The sequence below is a fragment of the Eleutherodactylus coqui genome, chromosome 13 (genome assembly GCF_035609145.1).
Source record: "Eleutherodactylus coqui strain aEleCoq1 chromosome 13, aEleCoq1.hap1, whole genome shotgun sequence".
Taxonomy (NCBI): domain Eukaryota; kingdom Metazoa; phylum Chordata; class Amphibia; order Anura; family Eleutherodactylidae; genus Eleutherodactylus; species Eleutherodactylus coqui.
In genome coordinates this window covers 24,548,734-24,571,632 of record NC_089849.1, presented here as the reverse complement: position 1 = coordinate 24,571,632, position 22,899 = coordinate 24,548,734, and the positions used below count along the sequence as shown (strand labels likewise).

The 22,899-nt window shown below is 45.3% G+C and overlaps 1 protein-coding gene across 1 annotated transcript; it reads right to left on the bottom strand.

The window, feature by feature from the left end:
• Nucleotides 1-8,361: 8,361 nt before the first annotated feature.
• Nucleotides 8,362-21,469, bottom strand: MYL4 (myosin light chain 4). The gene is made up of 7 exons (XM_066588005.1): nt 21,265-21,469; nt 18,159-18,186; nt 14,943-15,092; nt 11,946-12,119; nt 11,776-11,853; nt 9,860-9,898; nt 8,362-8,584 (listed from the first exon to the last, which is right to left on the bottom strand). Exons 1-6 carry the CDS (start codon nt 21,376-21,378, stop codon nt 9,870-9,872), a joined length of 573 nt encoding a protein of 190 aa, XP_066444102.1. The 5' UTR covers nt 21,379-21,469; the 3' UTR covers nt 8,362-8,584; nt 9,860-9,869.
• Nucleotides 21,470-22,899: the final 1,430 nt, after the last annotated feature.

Here is a 22,899-nt window from a genome sequence, read left to right as displayed (position 1 = left end):
CGAGAACGTGACGAGAGTAGGCCCATGTGCGCGCGCGAGAACGTGACGAGAGTAGGCCCATATACGCGCGCGAGAACGTGACGAGAGTAGGCCCATGTGCGCGCGCGAGAACGTGACGAAAGTAGGCCCATGTGCGCGCGCGAGAACGTGACGAGAGTAGGCCCATGTGCGCGCGCGAGAACGTGACGAGAGTAGGCCCATGTGCGCGCGCGAGAACGTGACGAGAGTAGGCCCATGTGCGCGCGCGAGAACGTGACGAGAGTAGGCCCATGTGCGCGCGCGAGAACGTGACGAGAGTAGGCCCATGTGCGCGCGCGAGAACGTGACGAGAGTAGGCCCATGTGCGCGCGCGAGAACGTGACGAGAGTAGGCCCATGTGCGCGCGCGAGAACGTGACGAGAGTAGGCCCATGTGCGCGCGCGAGAACGTGACGAGAGTAGGCCCATGTGCGCGCGCGAGAACGTGACGAGAGTAGGCCCATGTGCGCGCGCGAGAACGTGACGAGAGTAGGCCCATGTGCGCGCGCGAGAACGTGACGAGAGTAGGCCCATGTGCGCGCGCGAGAACGTGACGAGAGTAGGCCCATGTGCGCGCGCGAGAACGTGACGAGAGTAGGCCCATGTGCGCGCGCGAGAACGTGACGAGAGTAGGCCCATGTGCGCGCGCGAGAACGTGACGAGAGTAGGCCCATGTGCGCGCGCGAGAACGTGACGAGAGTAGGCCCATGTGCGCGCGCGAGAACGTGACGAGAGTAGGCCCATGTGCGCGCGCGAGAACGTGACGAGAGTAGGCCCATGTGCGCGCGCGAGAACGTGACGAGAGTAGGCCCATGTGCGCGCGCGAGAACGTGACGAGAGTAGGCCCATGTGCGCGCGCGAGAACGTGACGAGAGTAGGCCCATGTGCGCGCGCGAGAACGTGACGAGAGTAGGCCCATGTGCGCGCGCGAGAACGTGACGAGAGTAGGCCCATGTGCGCGCGCGAGAACGTGACGAGAGTAGGCCCATGTGCGCGCGCGAGAACGTGACGAGAGTAGGCCCATGTGCGCGCGCGAGAACGTGACGAGAGTAGGCCCATGTGCGCGCGCGAGAACGTGACGAGAGTAGGCCCATGTGCGCGCGCGAGAACGTGACGAGAGTAGGCCCATGTGCGCGCGCGAGAACGTGACGAGAGTAGGCCCATGTGCGCGCGCGAGAACGTGACGAGAGTAGGCCCATGTGCGCGCGCGAGAACGTGACGAGAGTAGGCCCATGTGCGCGCGCGAGAACGTGACGAGAGTAGGCCCATGTGCGCGCGCGAGAACGTGACGAGAGTAGGCCCATGTGCGCGCGCGCGAGAACGTGACGAGAGTAGGCCCATGTGCGCGCGCGCGAGAACGTGACGAGAGTAGGCCCATGTGCGCGCGCGCGAGAACGTGACGAGAGTAGGCCCATGTGCGCGCGCGCGAGAACGTGACGAGAGTAGGCCCATGTGCGCGCGCGCGAGAACGTGACGAGAGTAGGCCCATGTGCGCGCGCGCGAGAACGTGACGAGAGTAGGCCCATGTGCGCGCGCGCGAGAACGTGACGAGAGTAGGCCCATGTGCGCGCGCGCGAGAACGTGACGAGAGTAGGCCCATGTGCGCGCGCGCGAGAACGTGACGAGAGTAGGCCCATGTGCGCGCGCGCGAGAACGTGACGAGAGTAGGCCCATGTGCGCGCGCGCGAGAACGTGACGAGAGTAGGCCCATGTGCGCGCGCGCGAGAACGTGACGAGAGTAGGCCCATGTGCGCGCGCGCGAGAACGTGACGAGAGTAGGCCCATGTGCGCGCGCGCGAGAACGTGACGAGAGTAGGCCCATGTGCGCGCGCGCGAGAACGTGACGAGAGTAGGCCCATGTGCGCGCGCGCGAGAACGTGACGAGAGTAGGCCCATGTGCGCGCGCGAGAACGTGACGAGAGTAGGCCCATGTGCGCGCGCGAGAACGTGACGAGAGTAGGCCCATGTGCGCGCGCGAGAACGTGACGAGAGTAGGCCCATGTGCGCGCGCGAGAACGTGACGAGAGTAGGCCCATGTGCGCGCGCGAGAACGTGACGAGAGTAGGCCCATGTGCGCGCGCGAGAACGTGACGAGAGTAGGCCCATGTGCGCGCGCGCGAGAACGTGACGAGAGTAGGCCCATGTGCGCGCGCGCGAGAACGTGACGAGAGTAGGCCCATGTGCGCGCGCGCGAGAACGTGACGAGAGTAGGCCCATGTGCGCGCGCGCGAGAACGTGACGAGAGTAGGCCCATGTGCGCGCGCGCGAGAACGTGACGAGAGTAGGCCCATGTGCGCGCGCGCGAGAACGTGACGAGAGTAGGCCCATGTGCGCGCGCGAGAACGTGACGAGAGTAGGCCCATGTGCGCGCGCGAGAACGTGACGAGAGTAGGCCCATGTGCGCGCGCGAGAACGTGACGAGAGTAGGCCCATACACGCGTGCGAGAACGTGACGTGATGGTGCTGTGAAGTGAGTGCTAGTACGTGCTTTTGCTCGTGTAGCAGTGCTGTTTACTGTACTTTTTTGCGCTACCGGCATGAAACACAACAGCACTGTAATTGAACCGGCCGAGCAGCGTAATTAGTCCTCGGTGTTATCGTTTAACACTGCGAAGTTGCGCAGTTCAGTGCGCGATTCTATGCGAAGAGGGTGCACAAAAATGGAGCATGTTATGTATATTTTCATATGCACGAAAATTGAGCAAAAACACAGTTTGTGAAGGGACTCGTGGAAATCAATCAATATTGTCAGCGGTTTGCACAAGCGATTTTGCGTGCGTGAAAACGTGCGCAAAAACGCTCATCTGCAGGAGCCTTTAAAATGTTAAAAAATGCATAGACTTCTATGTGGACCTTTGCTGTGCAAATACGCAGAAAGATAGAGCAGGTCCTATTTTTTTGCGCACGCACAAGATGCACACAAAAAAAACTAAAGTTTGAGATCAAATCCTTTGACATCAATGGGTTCGAACGTAGATGAACGAACGTACTCTTTTCGGGCGTTTTTGCACTCGAGCACCGCTTTTTCCGAGTAACTGACTACCTGGACGAAAAGCTTCCGGGGGCGCTGGGGGGCGCCGTGGTGGAGCGAGGGGTAGCAGTGGGGAACAGGGGGGAGCTCTCTCTCTCCCCCCCCCCCCCCCCCCCACTCCCCTCTGCAACCCCCGATTCACCCCCGACACCCCCCGAATCTTTTTGGCCGAGTAGTCAGTTACTCGGAAAAAGCGGTGCTCGAGTGCAAAAACACCCGAACCGAGTACGCTCGCTCATCTCTAGTTCTAATCTCTGCGTATCTAAATCATATATATAAGAGCTGACATTAGCTTTGATCTGTGTTTCAGGGCCCAACAGGGAATACAAAAAGTTGTGATGCAGAACTTGTCTTCTTCTCCTCGTTGGACAGTTGGGATGCATTTTGGATCTGCATTTGGATATGAAAATAGAACTGATCTTGCACATTCCAGAGCAGATCGTCTTCCCACATAAGGTCTTGTCCTCTTTCAGGGTAAGACATATATGTCTGCTGGATTAGGACTCCAGCTAAAATTATCGGGTCTCTTTGACAATGTCTTTTATTTTCAGAAGAGCAGACCTGTCCCTTGGGCCGGGGGCTTAATCGTGAAGTCTCGCTGTTATCAGACGTGTCTGGTGGGACGATGCAGACACAAAGCCTTCTTTGGTATGAAAAGTATTCCTTATCTTACAAGTGGAGATGCTCTTCCGAAATTTCCAGCAATGGGCCTGCTATTTTTACCAGATTGTTGAGGCCCTGGAAGGTGATTTTCCAGAAAGCACTGAGAGGATGGAGAACATACTTGGAGTTAATATGAAAAATGAATGCTACTATATGACTTACTACCCATAAAAGTTATGGCCAGGTGTACAGAGCCGGTGGTGTACATAGAAGAGAGGGGGCCCCATAGTAAAGTAAAACATGGGCCCCTTATTAAGGTGCTGAAGTTTGGTATAGAGGAAAGAAGGGTCTGGTGCTTGTTTTGCCCTCCACTCCCTTTCCATGACCCTTAAGACATTTCCCAACTTTTCTTGTTTTTGAGCAATTCTGTTCCCCTGGAGAGGGATGTCCTGCACTGGTTCCATTCACCTGGTAGAAAGCTGGCTGCAACCTAACGTTGCTGGGCTTCCACTATCCATGGGCCTGATGGTCTGCCTCTGTGGTACATATGCCCATATTCTAAAGACTAAGGATAGGTCATCTATAGTTGATCAGCGTGGTCAACCACTCAAAATCCCTGCCACTTGCCTGTTTGCGGGGCCACCGTCAATGTGGACAGCACTGGAAGCAGATTGCGCTATCAACCTTGTAGCAGCCCAAGTTGATACTGCAGACGCAGCTCCCATTGAATGAAAGGGGAGCTGTGCCCGCCATATCAACCTGGGCCTCTAAAATATGGACAGTGCTATCTGCTTCCAGTGCTGTTTGCACTGACGGCAGCCTGATGAACCACTGATTGGCGAGGATCTCGAGCGGTGGACCACCAGCGAACAACTATTGATTACCTATCTTGAGGATAGGCCATCACTAGTAAAAGTCTCAGTCAACCCCTTTGAGGCCACATGGAACCTACTCTATAAAATGCGAATCTTACACTGCTGCTCTGGTAATGGCTAATAGTAATGGTAGAGTAATAGTATAACAAGAATAATGATAAACAATTTTTAAAAATGGATGAACTCTCTAACTAAGAATTGGTATTTCCTAACCATAGGAAAACTCTAAAGGGGTTGTCCATTTTTGTTAGAAGGTCCCTATGACGATAAACTGATCACCGTGTGCTTCATTGTCGAAACTCCGAGCGATCAGTTGAAATCTGTGAAGTAACCCACTAGCAAGTGTGTAATTTTCCTGCAGCGCCACCACATGGGACGTGAAGTATTACACAGTTCTAATTAAAATCAGCAGGCTATCCACGTAATGCATGAATTCATGAACATGTCAGGTCCTACAGGTTGGGAGATGCTCCTTATAGCCACTCCCCACTTTGATAGGGTATTGGGGGCTTAAACCAGATAACCCCTTAAGACCCCCAATCACAAATATTATATAATAAAAGTTTCCAAGTATGAAGACAACAATTTATAGTCAATCACCGGATAAAGTGAATCAGAAAACCTGATGTACTGCAATAGTTTTGGACTACTAGTTCTTGCATTCAGTCTCCCTCATCTATAGATGTCTATGTGATGCTGTGCATATGTGTGACAATCCGACTCCAAAAATGGACAATTGTACGTTTGTAGACAACAGCAAAGTTACCATCTCATATTGAGATCCAGACCTTTCTTTCTAAGGCTGCCTGTCCATGGGCGATTTTTCACTGCGTTTCCCACGGCGATAATCCGTCCGCGAAAAACGCAGTGAACGCTTTCCATAGACTTACTGTGGAAAGCGCAGCCTCGCTGTCCACAAGCAGAGAATTATAGCGATTCTCCGCTCGCAGGACTTAAATTGCAGCATGCTGCGATTAGCCGCGATTCTCTGCGGTGAGCCTCCCGCGGGATATCGCTACGCCCGTGGACAGGAGGCCTTAGACTCTTCAATAGGAATTTGTTCTAGTGACCTTACATGCTTTTTACTGTGCATAGAATTCTACGAATCATTTGGCTTCTTTGATTCCCCCCATGATTCATACCTCACAATTTTGGGAAGAGAAGAGTATCTAAATATGATTACCTTCAGAGCTTACAAATATAAAAAGTCACCTTTACGTTGATAGGAGGACAATTTTCAGAGAACTTTAGCTAAATTGTCCAATTTTGGGGTCAGTGCATGATGCAAAAGGGAAATAAGTCAGGACTGATAGTATAGCTATAATGATGTACAAGAATAGAGACACTTTGCCATATTAATATGACTCCAGGTTGAGACTTATAGTAATGTCCATTCAAATCATATACATTTTTTATGATCTGAGGTCCAGGGTGATATCACAATCCTATACGGGGTCCTGGCCACCATATTCCTCCTGGCAGTTAGGACTAAAAATACCAGTCGCACGTGTGAACATTTACTGATTGTGACTGCCTATTAAATATGAGTCATACCATTTTGGAGTTTACTCAGAAGCCTCCAAACTATTCCAAGAGGAATCCATAAACAGCAAAACCCTTAAAGGGAATGTGACATCAGAAAATGGCCTATTGTATAAATCAAGTTATTTAAACACGTTTTAAGTATTCTAGTGATTTATTTTTAATTTTTCATGTCATAATCCATATTAAAGAAAAAAAGTTTTCACACTGACTACTGAGCCTAATAGTAGGCTGAGACTTCCTGTTCTGTAGAGGGTATGTAATAGAGAAAAGTACCCCCGCGCTCCGGGACCAGGACACTACGTTTTATATTAATATATACACTTTATTGCTGCGACGCGTTTCGACGGTGCACAGCCGTCTTTTTCAAGCTTTTTCAAGATGCTTGAAAAAGACGGCTGTGCACCGTCGAAACGCGTCGCAGCAATTAAGTGTATATATTAATATAAAACGTAGTGTCCTGGTCCCGGAGCGCGGGGGTATTTTTCTCTATTACATACCCATTTGGATACCTAAAGCCCCTTGAGGGCTTTCACCCCAGGACGTCTCTCCTAAAAGTTTGGGATCGTGGACCAGGTTTTTTCTGAAGGCGATTGTGGACTTCGGGTGCCGGTGGCTCCTTTATATAAAGGAGTCCACTGTGCACCAGGTGAGTGGACACTCACCATTTACCACATTTATTTTCTATTTTTTACATTTGAGGCGCTGAGATATTGTTCTTCTTTTCCTGTTCTGTAGAGAAAACTTTTCAGCAGTCATCTCATTACAATGAAAGGTGAAACCTATACATAGATAACACAGGATCCACTAAGTTAGCGCAACTGCGCTATTGGATATAATGTGGGTGCCAAACTGGATGTAGTTGGTATGAGCTCAGAGAATGAATACATGTAACACATGAGATGTGTTCACCAGATGATCCCATCTAAGCTTTTTGTTCAGCAGTTTATAAATTATTAGGAAAAACAACCCCCTAGAGTGAGCCAATCACAAGAATGACAAGTTTTGTGATAACATACAACCAATTATAACTTGTATTCATATAAATCTATTAGCATATAAGTAGTCATAGCAGATGTTAATATTAACCCATGCACACGCTCTTTGTCTGTTCCCAGAAAATATTTCAGCTCAAGGCTCCCATGTTATCTGGTATTTGTTTATGGCTAGACCTTGTGAGATGGAGAAAGAATGTTTACCCACACTTATCTTTGCACATACTGCAAATCAGAGCATCTTTTGCAAACAATCATGACTGTAACATTGTGCGAGAACACAAAATGATCAGTGTGCATACAAGGTGGCCTCTTTACCCTAACAGCTGTATGCAAAGAATGTAACAGAAATGCGTGTTACAATGTACGTCATTCTTAGTGTGTATATGGGCGAGTATGTCTTACATAAGTGGGTTTCTACTAAAATACAAAACAAAGCATATTAATAAAATGTGGTTTTCTTTGCAACCATTCACAATAGGTGATGGTCACAGCTCCCCTCCTCCCCCTCCCTGCACAGGTCACAGAGCATGCCTACAACACTCTCCCATAGATGTCAATGAACAACCCCAGATTTAAAGGGGTTTTCTGAAATAATACTAGCAGTAGGGGCATTGGTGGCAGTGGGGGAATGCAGAGTGCAGAAGAAAATAAACCCAGTACTCGCCTTCTGCTGCGTGATACTCCTCTGCCGTGCACTTCCAGTCCTCCGTTCTCTGTTGATAAGTGCTACAGCGGTCATGTGATTTGTTTAACCACATGACCGCTACGGCCAAGAGAAGGCCTGACAGGGACTTCACTGATAACGTTCCATAAACCTGCTTGGGGGCTTCTACATTAGAAGCCAATGTGACAGGTTTACAGGATGTGACTGGGCCTCCTGGTTAAGTGATGTTGCCTTCGATATCATTTTCGGCACAGAGAACCCAAAACTATATAAAATTAATAAATTGGAAAACCCCTTTAGCCCATACTAGCTCCTATAGCCCATACTGCTATGCATGTCTGAATGCTGTTAACAGCAGCTCAGGCAAGATAGCCACCTCAATCATATACAGGAAACAGAATTTTAAAAAATCTACATTTAGAAAATAAGAACAAATTATAAAAAAATTATATGTGTCACTATCTAGTTTAAATTAATAAAAAAAAACTCTAGGTGATGCATTTCCCTTTAAGAATAATATTCAAGAAAAAATACAATAGGTTCCACAGCTCCTTGAAATTCTGCGCAAGACCACTAGAGAAAATTGAAGCCTGACATGATAAAACTTGCAATCATACACACAGGACACAACTTATAGGAGTTTTTTTGTGAAATTTATTTAATGGGAATGACCATGGGGCAGAAAATCCCAAATAATTTACAACTGCACATGAGATTTCAGTAGAGGGCCAAAGCCTTCGAGGAGAACAGGACATTCACATTTCAAAGGTGACTTTTTGGCCATGATGAGTTGTCAGGTTCTTCATAAACAAGTCAAATAACGGGGTTTAGGGAGAGAGCGAGTTCATGGAGATCTAGAAAAGATAGAATATAATTTAAGGATTCAAATTTAGCTACCCACCATTCATATACCTAACCTTCAAATTCTTTCCTCAATAGGCATCACAAACTTGGCCCTCTCCTGGGTCTCTCCATAACTCACTGACCACAGTTTTAGTGTCTTGTACACCATATGGTCATCTCACTCTCTCTCTGTGTTGGTATCTGTCAGGATTCTGTCGTGGGTCCCTTACACTTCTCTATAAACACCTTTGGCCTTGGACAGCTCCTAGAATCTCATGGGTTTTAGTACCACAGCTTTTTGATGACACTCAATCAACCTCTCTGGTCTAGATGCTACAATTCTGCTATCCAGTTTCCCAAAGTGTCTGTTGATTATATTCTCCTGGTCCTGATTTCTAAAACTCAACATGAAGAAAGTGAAATCATCATCTTTCACCCATCTCATTCAATCCTCTACTACACTTATCAGTCCCAATTAATGGGTCTACATTTTCCCGGTCTCACAAGTCCACTACTTTGTGTAATATTTGATTATGCTCAGTCCTTCAAACTGCACATACAAGCCTTCGCTATATTCAAATCAAAAGCATCTCTCAGATATGCTCTTTCCTCATCCCAAAGTCAACAAAAAATGGTAGTGCATGTCCTCATTAACTCCTTCCTAAGCTACTGCAACATCTTTCTGTGCGGCCTCCCATCTTACATTCTTGTGCCCATCCAATGCATCCTCAGCTGTGCTGCCTAAAAAATAGACCTTGTCCCTTATTACTGCCCTGCCTCTGCCCTTTGGCAATCCTGTCATTGGCTACCCATTGTCTAGAGATTTCAGTCATATCTGACCTAATCTCCCGATAACTCCCCGCATGTAATCTCCAGTCCACAACCTGACCCTTCCATACATCTCTGGCCTGATCTCCCGATACCTCCCAACATATGATCTCCAGTTCACATCCTGTCCTCTTCCTATATCTCCCTCCCCACATGTAATCTCTGGTCCTCACAAGACCTCTTTCTCTGCTCTTCTCTAGTCTGCTCCTTATTCAACCACATCCAATATTTCTCCTGTGTATACCCCAACAGACCAGACTCTTTACCACCTTGGAAAACTTCAAATAGAACCTGGATACCTACCTCTTCCAAAAAGCCCACAACCTACAGTAGCCCTAAATGATGGATCAATTTCTAAAAATGTAAATCAGCAAGTTTATCACATGTAAACATCATGTATATAAAAATGATACAGATTTTCTATGACTCCGTAAACCGTAAAATAACTAAACACGTACCACATGATCTTCAGCCAACCATGATGTGCTTGACGAAAGCTGATGAAGAGAAAAATATGAATGAGACGACATTCACAAATTCATTTCAACAGAAGTTAGTCTACTAGACCTTTGATTTCAATGCACACTGTGTAATACTTTATTTCCCCTGTGGAGGCAGTGCAGGAGGATTGAACAATTACTGCTAGTTTCCGCTGTAGATTAGCAACTGAGCAATAGCACACTGTGATATAGAGATATTGATAAAGTGTCCCCCAACTATCCATAGCAAGTTGCCGCTCAGGATACTGGAAAAGATTAATTCAATGTTTTAATCTCTGCTTCCTCCCTCACATCCCTGATGTACATTCTTCCTAAGTAAGTCTTTTGATCATGATAGCAATAAAATTAGCCAGTGACAGGTAGATGCTAATTGACCCCCCCCCCTGCCAGTGAGGCTTAATACCTCAGGTAGTTTCCGCAGACTCACTGTCACCGAAAGCCAGTTTAATGGGAGAATATTTTAATAAGGGTTATTAGTCATGTGAAGGTCCTATCCCAATATGAGTTATGTTTTTAGAATCTGACAGGCCAGCTGAATAAACTGTATCTACCCATGTTGCGATACAAGCTCAGCATCACCCCAAACAAAGAATCTGCACACTTGGTTATAATTTACGTGTCATGCTTGATGTCGTTGAATAGATAAAATGATGACCAGGAATATGCTGAGCCTATATTCCCGATCGGGGGGCCTCCTACCGAGATATAGCCAAAATGGGGAATTATGATTTTTCCACAAGGGACGTATGCCCCCACCCCAGCCTCCTGAATGACAGAGGGAGTGGGGGAGAAATGTTCTGAGGGATCCTTTATAATTTGGGGTTTCACAGAGCCCTGTTGTCAGACCTTCGGAGATACACCCAGTGTAAGGACTTTTCCATTGCTTCAGTGGCTCTGCACGGATCAGAATCCCAAATTTGGTATCTTTTGTTTATTTTTCTCCCTGTTTTATTTTAAAATACTGTCTTCTTGTGTATACCTGTATACCCTTAATCTCCCTTTTTGTATATATATCTATATATATATATGGATATCTACAATTCATTAGTTAAGCCTTGTCCGTTTTAAAACGAACCATAAATTCTGAAGATTGTGTTCATAATTCGTAGTCTCGGTCCTAGCTTCCCTGAACAGCTAGTGGTGGCAGCGTGTGTATGCGAGCATCATTGTAGCCTGCTGGAGTGCGTTAGCAAGATCAGGGGGTGATTTGTGCTTTCAGTCTGCATGTGGTAGGACCCCGTGAAAGCTGCTTATAAATCCACCTATAGTCTGGCAATTCTACACTTTCAATCCTGCTAGAGTGATCAGGATTGCCGAGACAAGCAGTCATAGCTGCGAGAGCGCTCAGTCGATCTGGCACTATTGAGGCGGGATCGGTCGGGGTCTCCCCTCTCCCATCCGTGACACACACCTTTTTGATCTGCCTATCAATGAGGGATGGTTTTGGTGAAATGTCTTACATTAGGTTGGATTGAAAAAAATTAGTGAGGGAAGTTAAATCTTGAGAAGCTGGTTAACTACAGTTGCATATGAGACTCTTTTGATTAGAAAAGTGCTTCCATTGGTTTGACTTTAGAGGGTACAGTTGCACCAGAGTCTAGGAGCTTTATGGGACCCTACGGTCTCTCTTCTCCATATGCAGAGACCAGTACAATATGAAAAGTATTATAATAATTGGGAGCATTATTACATATTCTGCATTTGGGCCATGCAGCATCAAGTTATGCCTCTGATTTGTACCTTAGTTAATAGTACATAATACTAATGGTTTATATACTACTAAATTCAGGAAGTAATCATTCAAATTAATTTATTTGTGTACATTTCTGGTTTTAGTTCCCATAACTTAGTATGACCCATGGTTATTGTAATACCTTCATAGTTAATGCATCCATTGGCATCTTCTTGTCCTCCAAGCAGCTGTTCCACTTCACTTTCTTGCAGCTTCTCACCTGTATGTGGTAGAGATGGATTGTAAGTAACTTGTGCAATACTTATTTATCTGTTCTTATTCATCTTATTCCTATGCAGCAATGTTATTTACCTAAGGTGGCCAAGACATGACGTAATTCAGCTCCCATGACTGTGCCGTTGCTCTCCTTGTCAAAAACACGTAGTCCCTCTACAAAGTCCTCAAAGGAACCCTGGTCCTTGTTTTTGGAGATATGCTGAAGCATTGGAAGGAAGGTCTCGAAGTCGATGAGTTTTGTATTTAGTTCTGAAACAAGGTAAATCTGCTATAGTCAGGTCAGACATACAGTATAACAAATAAAACAGCTAAACTGGAAACTGCCATGGACATCACTGAGGTTCCATGAATTTCTTAACATATTGAAACTTAAAATGGTGCCTTTTAAATCTTAAGGTCCAAGTTCAACCATCCCAAATAAGAGCACAGTTCCCTTCCCCCATCATCTACCATGGTAATATTAGCAAACAAGTGATTAGGGAACCGCTATGGGTCTACTTTTTACCCCACTGAGAGTTTATGAATGATTTTTTTTTCTTAAAATATTGATTCTTAAAGCCTCTTTCTGACTGAAGGATTATCGTGCAAATCACTCGTTAGATCAAGCGGTTTGGATGATAATTATCCTATGTAAATGCATGTAGTGGAAGACCGATAAGTGATAATTCGCTGATTGGATTTTTGATGCAGACCATAAAATCATTGTTGGTCTGCTGCTACATCATCAAATGTAAACAGGCAGTCGTTCATGGATGAACAACTACCTGTTTATTGTGAATGAAAGTGTTCAGCTCAAATGATCTCCAACCCGCAATGCCTCCATTCAATGAGCGGTGATCCTTTTGTAAAAAACACAGGAATGATCATCACTCGGATGGCTATTGGTTGGTTCAGTGTCTGATGGTTGTCCAAAAAGGGGCTTAAGATTTTGATGTTTACATCTTGACATCATAGGTAGTTGTCTTATTCCTTTGCCTTTCAACCAGCCCTAATATCCCTATCCTCCTCCCTCAAGCAATATATAGATGTCTGAAATAGGGGATATAGATACCATTTATTTAATGGATCTAGATCCAGACAGCTGGCAGGCTTTGAGTATTAAGTCACCAAGTCTGAAGACTTTGAGATTACCAGCTTCTGAGGTTTTCTGTACTTTGGCATTGACTGTATATATAATGGATAACAACACGCATACCAACGCTTAGTGAAATGTCAGTGGCCGTCCCCTGGGTTGGCAGTAGGAATGTGATGTTCATCGGTGGCATATGAACTGACACCACGGCCATGAGCATAACTGACCTTGCTTGTCCTAGTCAATACTAGGAATTAAATGCTCAGATCCCCCACAAATAGAGTAGGTGAAATACAGTAGTTACAATCCTTTTTGAGCCGCCTGTAGCCTTTATGTTCTCATAGCTTGGGGTCTGATCCCTCATACAGAAATAGAACAAAAGACGATGCCAGGTGTGAGCGTTTGTACCAAGTGGAAGGTATGTCATATAGAGCCAGAAAATCTTGGGACACGCAGATCAGTTTACCAAAGCCATACTATTTATAAGGTGGATTGTCTTATTCTGGCTGTTTGTTACAGATTTGGAGTCTTGCCAATTTCCTTCTACATTCTATACTGCATAATAGAGATATGTTGTCATCTTCTTACTTTGGCTGTATCAGCATTGCATCCATCCCCATCACTGCCTTTCCCGGCACAACCTATAATGAAGCTCTACTCAAATAAAGGTGCCACTGTATTGTCTGCATACATGAATGTTCAGCTTGGCCAAGCGGTCGTATTTTTGGGGAGGTAAGCCGCAGGAAGACAGTTCTGGTGTCAGCTTATCTCCCAGGGAACAAAAGAATCAGGCATTGAAATTCAACATCACTGATGCTTTTTCTCCTGGTGTCATATCTCAGGGAAAGGTTGAGCGGCTCTTATATACATTAGAGAGCCATCTGGTCCCACTGTTACAGGCGGGTTTGGGCGATTAAACATTAAAGGGCTTGTGCCAAGTTATAAAGTTATTCCCTATCCACAGGATAGGAGATAACTTTATGATCGCTAGGGGTCTGACTGCAGGGACCGCTTCCAATCCTGAGAACGGGGTTCTGTTGGTCCTCGAGTGAACGGGGGTGGCGGTTGTGCATGTGCACCCCCACTCGATTGACTTCAGCTACAGCGCCGGAGTTCAAGCACTTTGGCAATCTCCGAAGTTGTCATTGAAGTGAATGTAGAAGCTGTGTGCCTGTGTGACCTCCACCCCATTGGGGACTGACCAGACCCTGTTCTCGGGATTGGTAGGGGTACCAGCAGTTAGACCTCCACTGATCATTAATTCATTCCCTATCCTGTGAATAGAGGATAACTTTATAACTTAGTTCTCTCTTCATTGCCTACTCGGCTCTCTACATCGCATTTCCTCTTCCACAGTCACTTCATTTTGCTTCTCCCCTTCCATAATGACAATGACCATCCCTTCACTTAAGGCTCCTTTTTCATTGTAGTAATTGCTCTCGTCTAGAGATGAGCGAGCATACTCGCTAAGGGCAATTACTCGAGCGAGCATTGCCCTTAGCGAGTACCTGCCCGCTCGGAAGAAAAGATTCGGCTGCCGGTGCGGGTGAGCGGTGAGTTGCGGCAGTGAGCAGGAGGAAGCGGGGGGGAGAGAGGGAGAGAGAGATCCCCCCCCCTCCATTCCTCCCGGCTCTCCCCCGCTGCTCCCCACCCCCCGCCGGCACCCGAATCTTTTTTTCCGAGCGGGCAGGTACTCGCTATTACTCGAGCGAGCATTGCCCTTAGCGAGTATGCTCGCTCATCTCTACTCTCGTCCTTCCTACCCCATAGCATCTGCTATACCTAGTAGTTACTTCCATGTTTCTAAACCTACATAGAGTTTCAAACTTAGTACTGTTGGAACCAACCCTGGTTCACTGATAATAGCTCATATAGATCCAAGTGGGCTTAACATAACCTGCAACTAGTCAAGTAACCTACTACGGTACTATAATACGTATATACATCAACGGAAACCAAAATCTGCAAGAAAAGCTCATCTAGTCTTGTTTTGCTCTTACCTTCCGGTTTGGGCCTTCCTAGGACCTTCAGTACTTCTGCATTGGTGGGATTCTGTCCCAAAGCCCTAAGGACATCGCCACACTGACCGTAGGTGATCTTCATCTCCCCACCTGGGGTACGGTCAAACAGCTGGAAGGCCTCTTTAAATTCTGGGAGGGAGTAAGAATGATTGTAAGTACTGCTGTATTAGTACGGTAGTACACAGAACAGGAGGTTATTACAAGACCATATGATTGTACACCAGCTCTGGGAGATATGAGCACTGTTTTGGGGGGGGGGGGGGGGGGGAGCTGCCTCTTTTTTCTAACCTGGAGTCCAAGATATAAAATCTATCAGGGATTCTGCGCCAAAGAAATGCAATACCATTATTTGGTATTTCAGCAGTGTGACCTCAGTGGAATATCAGAAGCAGCTGAACAATATCACTTACCGCGACCGTTAGGCTTTATGGGGGCGTTTGGTTAGCATTATATACATCAGGGTACTTTTACATGGAGTGAGAAATCGTTCGCCGGAGCAAACAATGTCACAGTTTGGCAGTCTAATCCCCCCAACAAAGCTCAAGCGTTTGTCCTCATGTTCCGGGACCTTAACAAATACCTCTATGCTTACAGCCAACCACATAATGAGGTCACCCTGAGCCTAAAAACTGTGCAGACAAAACTTATGATGTCTGATTCCTCTATTAGCATGCTTCTACTACTCGGCCAAACATGTATGGAGGTGGGTCTGAGTCCGCCAGTCACCTCATTCTTTGTTGGGGACACAAAATTGGATGAAAACCACCAAACCTCCCCAGGATTTACCATTAAAAATCTAATGTTTTTCTGGTCACGATCCATAAACTGTACAATGAAGGCTGAATGTTGCATATTTTACAATGGCCACTAGAGGGCATGCAATAGTTTACCCTTTTATGCTGTTGACATCTTTCTTTTCAGCACTGCTGCGCTGAAGCAATCGCTTTATAATTAGTGGATGGGGTTATATAGTAACAGATCTACTGTGCTGCTACTGTTCTGTATTTACCCAAGAGTGGGGTAGGCAGCCCTCTTTGCCAATTCTTGGTTTCTTCATGCTGGAAATTATATGAAGCTATGAGTTGCTTTCGGGCTTATTAAAGGGGTTGTCTTGGATTGGAAAAAGGGTCTGCATTTATTACTGAAACAGTGTGACTACTATTCACAGGCTGTGTCTCGTATTAAAGTACATCACCAATTACTTTTATGGAGATGAGCTGAAATACCAGATTTGGCTAATGGACAAGAGTGGCACTGTTGCAGCAAAAAATTAAAACCCCTTTTTTTCCCCAATTTCGAACAACCCCCTTTACTCCCACTTGTTGCAACAGTCATAAAGCTGTAAGGGGGTTCAACTTATGTTGCGAAACTGTATTTTTGGATATGTTAACGATGTTACACAACTGTCCCTTTAAGCCTGATACCGCCATGGTTGTTGGATGGAGTGACACAATCAAGGAGGGACGTAGTGTAGGGGTGGTACCTCTGTAAACTAGGGGGGTCCCTACTTTATTTAAGCTTTACAGAGAAGTGGAAGTGTGTGATGCAGTGGTCTTGCTGGGCAGAAAAGAATGAACGTCCCGAGTGCTGCCATATATAGTTGTGGCCGAGTGCTGTCGAATACGGCAACTAAGCCGAAAGAAAGCTTAAGGCCCGGAAATTGGTAACCCTGCACGCTGCCTAACACCGGGCGAATTAAAAGTACAGAGAAGTGTTACCAATGTACTGCTGAAGTTTAAGGCTAATAAACTGAGTTTGAGCAAGGTTTTTTTTTGCCTTCTTCTGGATCAACATTGGGTGACTGACTGACTGAAGGCTGACTGGATGGACATATGTCTTTTTTCGGCCTAGCATACTATGTTACTATGATGATGTGGTCTATCTGAGGTTATGTTCCAGCCCGCCTCATGGTGCCGAGGTAGGTCTGTGACCGGGGATTCTTTCAACAGTTCCCGAAGGCGCTGCGGATGGAAAAACTGGCCACCCTCCGGTCTGCCTCTCGGTAAGTCCAGTGAAGCACCCCGCCGCACAGGCCTATCAAAGCACCCACATCCTGCTTTACGGTCAATGCAGTAAAGATTAGCGTGCCTCTAATTTAGTGACCTACAGAATACAACGTTTAAACTGATGGATAGTTATTAGTATTAATTCTATTACATAGCAATACATTAATTATTTACCCAGTCTGTCTAATTGAGGATTGGAGCATGAACCAATCCACGATCCGCTGACAGTCTCCAGCTCCACTGCAGGATTTACTATGGTTTCCTATAGAGATCTAAAGTTCAGTTCACACGAACCATAAGGGGCCCAGATCTTGTGACCATCAGGGCTCCTTCAGACGAGCGTATGCGCAAATGCACATTCTTCAATGCAACGTATTTGCGCTATGAACAAGGTTGATTTGTGCGTGTGTTTGCGCAATATACTGTAATTTTGGGGCCTGCATGGCCTGTTCACACGCATGTGCAATACCCGCTGCCATGATTTAAAAGGCTATTTAGCCTATGGAGGGCCAGAAGCTTTCTTTTCCCCGCAGTTTTGTGCTGTATGTTGTGCATCCATTGCATCATTTGCGCACCTTCCAAAGACTTCTACCCTGTTTCCCTGAAAATAAGACATACCCTGAAAATAAGACATAGCATGATTTACCAGAATTTTTGAGGATGCAAAATGATTTTTCAGGTTTTTTGAGGATGCTTGAAATATGAGCCCTACTCCAAAATTAAGCCCTGTTAACAGTTAATTAAAAACATCAATTTAAATAGTGTCCAGGCAGCTATACATGTAAAAAAGTTAAACCTTTTTGAACAAAAATTAATATAAGACACTGTCTTATTTTCGGGGAAACACGGTATCTGTGTGCAATTACACAAAATACAGCATGTTCTGTGCTTTTCTGCATGCGAGAAATACCCATACAAATGAGAAAGAGCCCATTGAAATCAATGGGTTCTATTCTCTGAGTATTGTGTGCGCAAATACGCCCGTGTAAATGAGCCCCAATACGGATGCTAAAATGTGGCCACATTATGCTTGTCTGGAAGCCTTATGAGCTTTTATATGTGAGCGCCACTTTCAATAGTGGAAATTTTAGATGTGCCTGTGCCTTTAACCACCAGAAACAGACACTGCTGTGATAAAAGACCTTTAACTTATCCATCAATACAGCTAAAATACAATATAGGAAATTACCTTCAATCTGATCCGCGGTGTATTCAATCTGTGGACGAGGGAAAATATGACATGAGCAGAGGGCAGTAAAATCAAATCTGTAAAAGTAGATCAAGCCATCTAGACAAATACTGAACAGTACGGGTACAGCCTAATGGAATGAATGCTCCATACCAGCAAAGTGTGAAATCTGTGGTGCAAACCTGCGTACACTAACATGATGCATATTTAAAGGGAAATGCTATGGTTGACCTGTCCTCAGGATAGGTCAGCAATAGTTGATTGATTGGTGTCTAGCTGATCGGGCGTCTGCTGTCAGCGCCACAACATACAGGGTATGGAGTGAAAGCAGATAGCTCCAACCTCTGTGTAGTGGACGGCACTTGTAGCTGCAGGGCGGGAGTTTTATTGTGTTTTTTTTCTTGTATACATTTCGACAATGGGTAGTAAGTGGCCCATGAACACTACAGTAAGGACCCTTTTGTATTCAGCTTGCAGCCCTGCGGAAAGACAAAGGAGCTGTATACAGAGAACAGACCACCTGCTGTTCTCTGCATACAACTCTGGAGGCTCATTTACATGCAAATGAAGGTAATAAGCTGCTAGTGGGCATTAGGGCTAAATAGCAGCTTATGAAAATCGATCGTTAAAACTGTCCATCATTCTATCTTTTGAACAAATTTCGAGCAATCATCTTTGCGTGTAAATGGGCCTTTTCCCCTACTGTATCTTTCTAATCCCTGAGGCCTTGTCCTTTTAATTATTGATAGGGAAGGCACGGCCACATTTGCGGTCACTTGCATCAGAGCATAGAAAATGCTAGGAGTACCTTAATGGGGAAAAACTTTTTCAGGTTGGTAAAGTTTAGTGAGAAGTAAAACTTTTGTGGGGTAGGAGAGTTACCTAAATTCCCAAAGGGATAGCCCCTTATAATAATATCCCGACTGCAGGGGCGGACCCTAGAAGGGGGTCCAGCCAGTGATCCGAAATCTGGGATGCTCTATTTATTCTACAAGGTGCAGACAGATTATTATGTTCCTCATGATTGCTTGTCATCCTGACAGGATGCTTTACTGAGTGTTATTAAATGTCTCTATGTGATAGGGCTGCCATCTACTTGTTGGCATATCTCGTACTTGGGTCAGAACATCTCCTGGCAAATTACCATGTGGCACGAGTTATTATGTCATCCCCATATAAATACCACATAGGTGTCTATATTCAGACTGGCACAATTAACCATTGATTCTAGAGAAGAATACCTCTGTATTAAAGGGGTTGTCCAGTTATAAACTATCGATGGTTTATCCATAGGATTAGCCATAAATAGTAGATCAGTAGGAGACCATCACCTAGAATCCCCACCAATTAGTTGTTCTCTGGGATAATGTCATTGTGCATTAAGCTGATTTCCATAGGATGAAGACAGCTCCGTTCACACTGCAGTGGCCATACTTGGTGTTACAGGCAAAGTTCCCATTCCTTTTGATGCGTGCAAGAGGTCACATACTATATAGAAAATGTCATGTCCATGCACCTCCAATTTCCACCGGATCCTCCATACACATGAACAATCCATTCCTGTGTTTAGGGAGGCAAGCCACAGCCAGACATCTTTGGCGCAGACTTATCTCCCAGGGAACAAAAATATTGGGCGGTCAAGTTCAACATCCACAATCTTTCTTTCCTCCGACATGATTGGTTGGGGGAAAGTTGAGCCGCCCCCATACACATTAGAGAGTTGGGTTAGGACGACTGAAGTCTAATATGTATGGGGGACTTTATGTCTTGGAAAGCCATTTAGTAACGTTAAAAATCTAGTGTGGCCGAGTTTGTCATTTGGCCCAATCTAATTTGTTATTTGGTCCCGCCTTGATTTAAAAGGCTATTTAGCCTAATGAAGACCAGATGTATTCTTTTTTTCAGGGAATTGCGCAATGTATTGCGCGTTTTGTTGTGTATTGCACATGCATTTGTGCCCCTCCCATTTACTTTAATGGGTACCCCTAGTGTGCAAATATGCAGGAAAATATCGCATGTTCTAATTTTTGTGTACACACGAAAATCCCCCAAAATTTGTTAATCTGAAAAACCTGTTGACATCAGGATAGGGAATAACTCTTTGGTCAGCGGGGATCCGACTGCTGAGACCCCCACGAGAACTGAGCTTCTGTGTCCCCCTGTTTGAATAAAGAGGCGGCCAAGCATGAGCGTTGTAGCGCCATTCATTACAATGGGACTGCTATAGATAGCCGGCCGGTACAAGCGCTCGCTATCTCCAGCAGTCCCATTGAAATGAATAGAGCGGCAGCGTACTTGTTCAACCGCTGCTCCATTCATTCTGTGACACTCAGGACCCCTGTTCTCATGATAGTGAGGGTCCCAGCAATCAGACCCCCACTAATCCCACAGTTTGTGTATAGGGGATGACTTTTAATCTTGGCACAAACTCTTTAATTATTGTATAATGACCTGTGATGCAATTTTCTGATATGCTACTGTGATTTCTCACCCTTTTCAAGATCTCTGCTTGCTGTCAGTGAAAGGTAAAATTCTTGTCTTCATTCAGAGACCAAACAGAACTGGTGAGGCTATGTTCACATCTGCGTTCGGCGGTTTGTTGCAGATTCATCATGAAATTCCAGACGAAAAAGTCCTACATGAAGGACTTTTCTCGTCCAGTAAAAGGATGGACAGCCAGACGAAAACAGAACAGATCTGATTATAGTCAATGGGGTCCGTTCAGTGCCATTCTGTTCATCACAAAAAGGATCCGTTCAGCAGGGGATTCCCTTTTCCTGCTCCCATAACGGATCATGCAAAGAGAATCCCCGAAGGCAGATATTAACAGAGCTGAATACTTCTCACAGCTGAAGCTCTGATGGATCTTGTCTGAAGACCATCAGGCGATGATGATACATTGTAGCAAACTAGAGTTTTGTGTCACAGAGGATTGTTTGGACTTGAAACAATTGTAACAAACTCTGCAGAAAGTTTTCAGCCAATGTATGTAAACAAGAATACTTCTATTTAGTGACAACAAGCAGAGATATTGACAAATATTGCGCATCCTCCACTGTGACACAACCCGGCGTGCTGCGCACCCTCCTTGGTATTGAATACTTACTGTAATGCCTTTTGGATCAAATGCAACCTCCTTTGGTGCCTCCGGTGCAACAGGCGCTGGGGCAGGAGCAGCTTTGGGGGCCTCCTTCTTGGGCTCGGGCTTCTTGGGGGGCATGATGTGTGTAAGGAAGGGTTTCTTGGGATGCAATGAATGAGATGGGAGGAATGACAGAGCCAGGGTGGTCACTCAGCCCCCTCTTATATCCCCGGCCAGGAGGGAGCTGTGCTACTATAAAAGGAAGAGTGACAGAGAAGTCCCACAGGACATTCATCATTGTTATCAGCCCTGACCTACCCCCCTGCCAAATCCCAGATCTCCCACTGCATGAGCTGCCCTTAGTACTTATCTATTCTATTCTCAAACCCCCCATGGGAGCTAGAATACTGCCTATGTCTTTGGCACCCAGCTTTCCTAGAGTCCTGCACATCAAAGAAATTAGAGAGGTAAAGGCTTTAGGCACCAAGCAAAAATGTGCACACAAGGTTTAATATAGAGTTTTGTTAAAAACCACTATTAGTGTCCTAATGGGGACTATATTGGTTGTCACCCAGCTTTCCTAAAGCCCTGCACATAACAACAATGATAGATATGAGGGATGAATCAGAACATAACTAGGCAAAATGTTCATTGTAGTGTTGGCCATATTAGTTGTCATCCAGCTTTCCTTGAGTCCTTATCATAAAAGTGAGGAATAAATCAATAAGTAATAAGGAAGAACATATGTGCAGGATCTGGGAAAGCTGGGTAAATACAAGAGCTGTAATTGGTGACTATATAGTTTGTCATCCAACTTTTCTAGAGTCCTGAATATCATAAAAGTTATAAACATGAGGGATGAATCAATAGCTAACAAGGAACAATGTGCGCTCTGGATCTGGGAAAGCTGGGTGAATACCTCTAGGAAAGTGAATGGTGGTCTTACTGGTTGTCACACAGCATTTCTAGAGTGCTGGATATCATAGAAACTATAGAAGTGAAGGATTAATCAGCAGATATTGAGGATGAATGGTTGCTTAGAGTCTAGGGAAGCTATGTGAAAAACCTTTTGTAATGGTGGCTGTACTGGTTGTCACCCAGCTTTTCTAAAGTCCTGAACATAGTAGTGATAGAGATGAGGGATGAATCAATACATAACTAGGCAGAAAGTTAATTCAAAAGATGGATGAAAATCCTATGGGAGCTGTGGCATTGACCATATTGGTTGTCACCCAGCTTTCCTAGAGTCCTGACCATCCTAGTAATTATATAAGTGAAGGAGGAATCAATAAATAACAAGGAAGAATGTCTACTCAGCCTGGAAGAGCTAGGTGAAAATCTCTATGCGAGATTTAGTGTTGGCTATATTGGTTGCCACCCAACTTTCCCAGAGTCCTAAGCATCATAGAAATTATAAACGTGGTGGATGAGGCCCGAGCATTTATTGTTTCTTGTTATCTATTGATTAAGCCCTAACTTCTATGATGTTTTGAAGTCTAGAACTAAGGGTAGGTGACAATCAATATAGTTCCCATTACAGCTCCCTGTAGATATAAACCCAGCTTTCCCAGATCCTTAGGGAATATTCATCCTTGTTATCTATTAATATTGCTCTGGAATAGCAATGTGAAAACCTTTCTGGGAGCTCTTATAAAGACT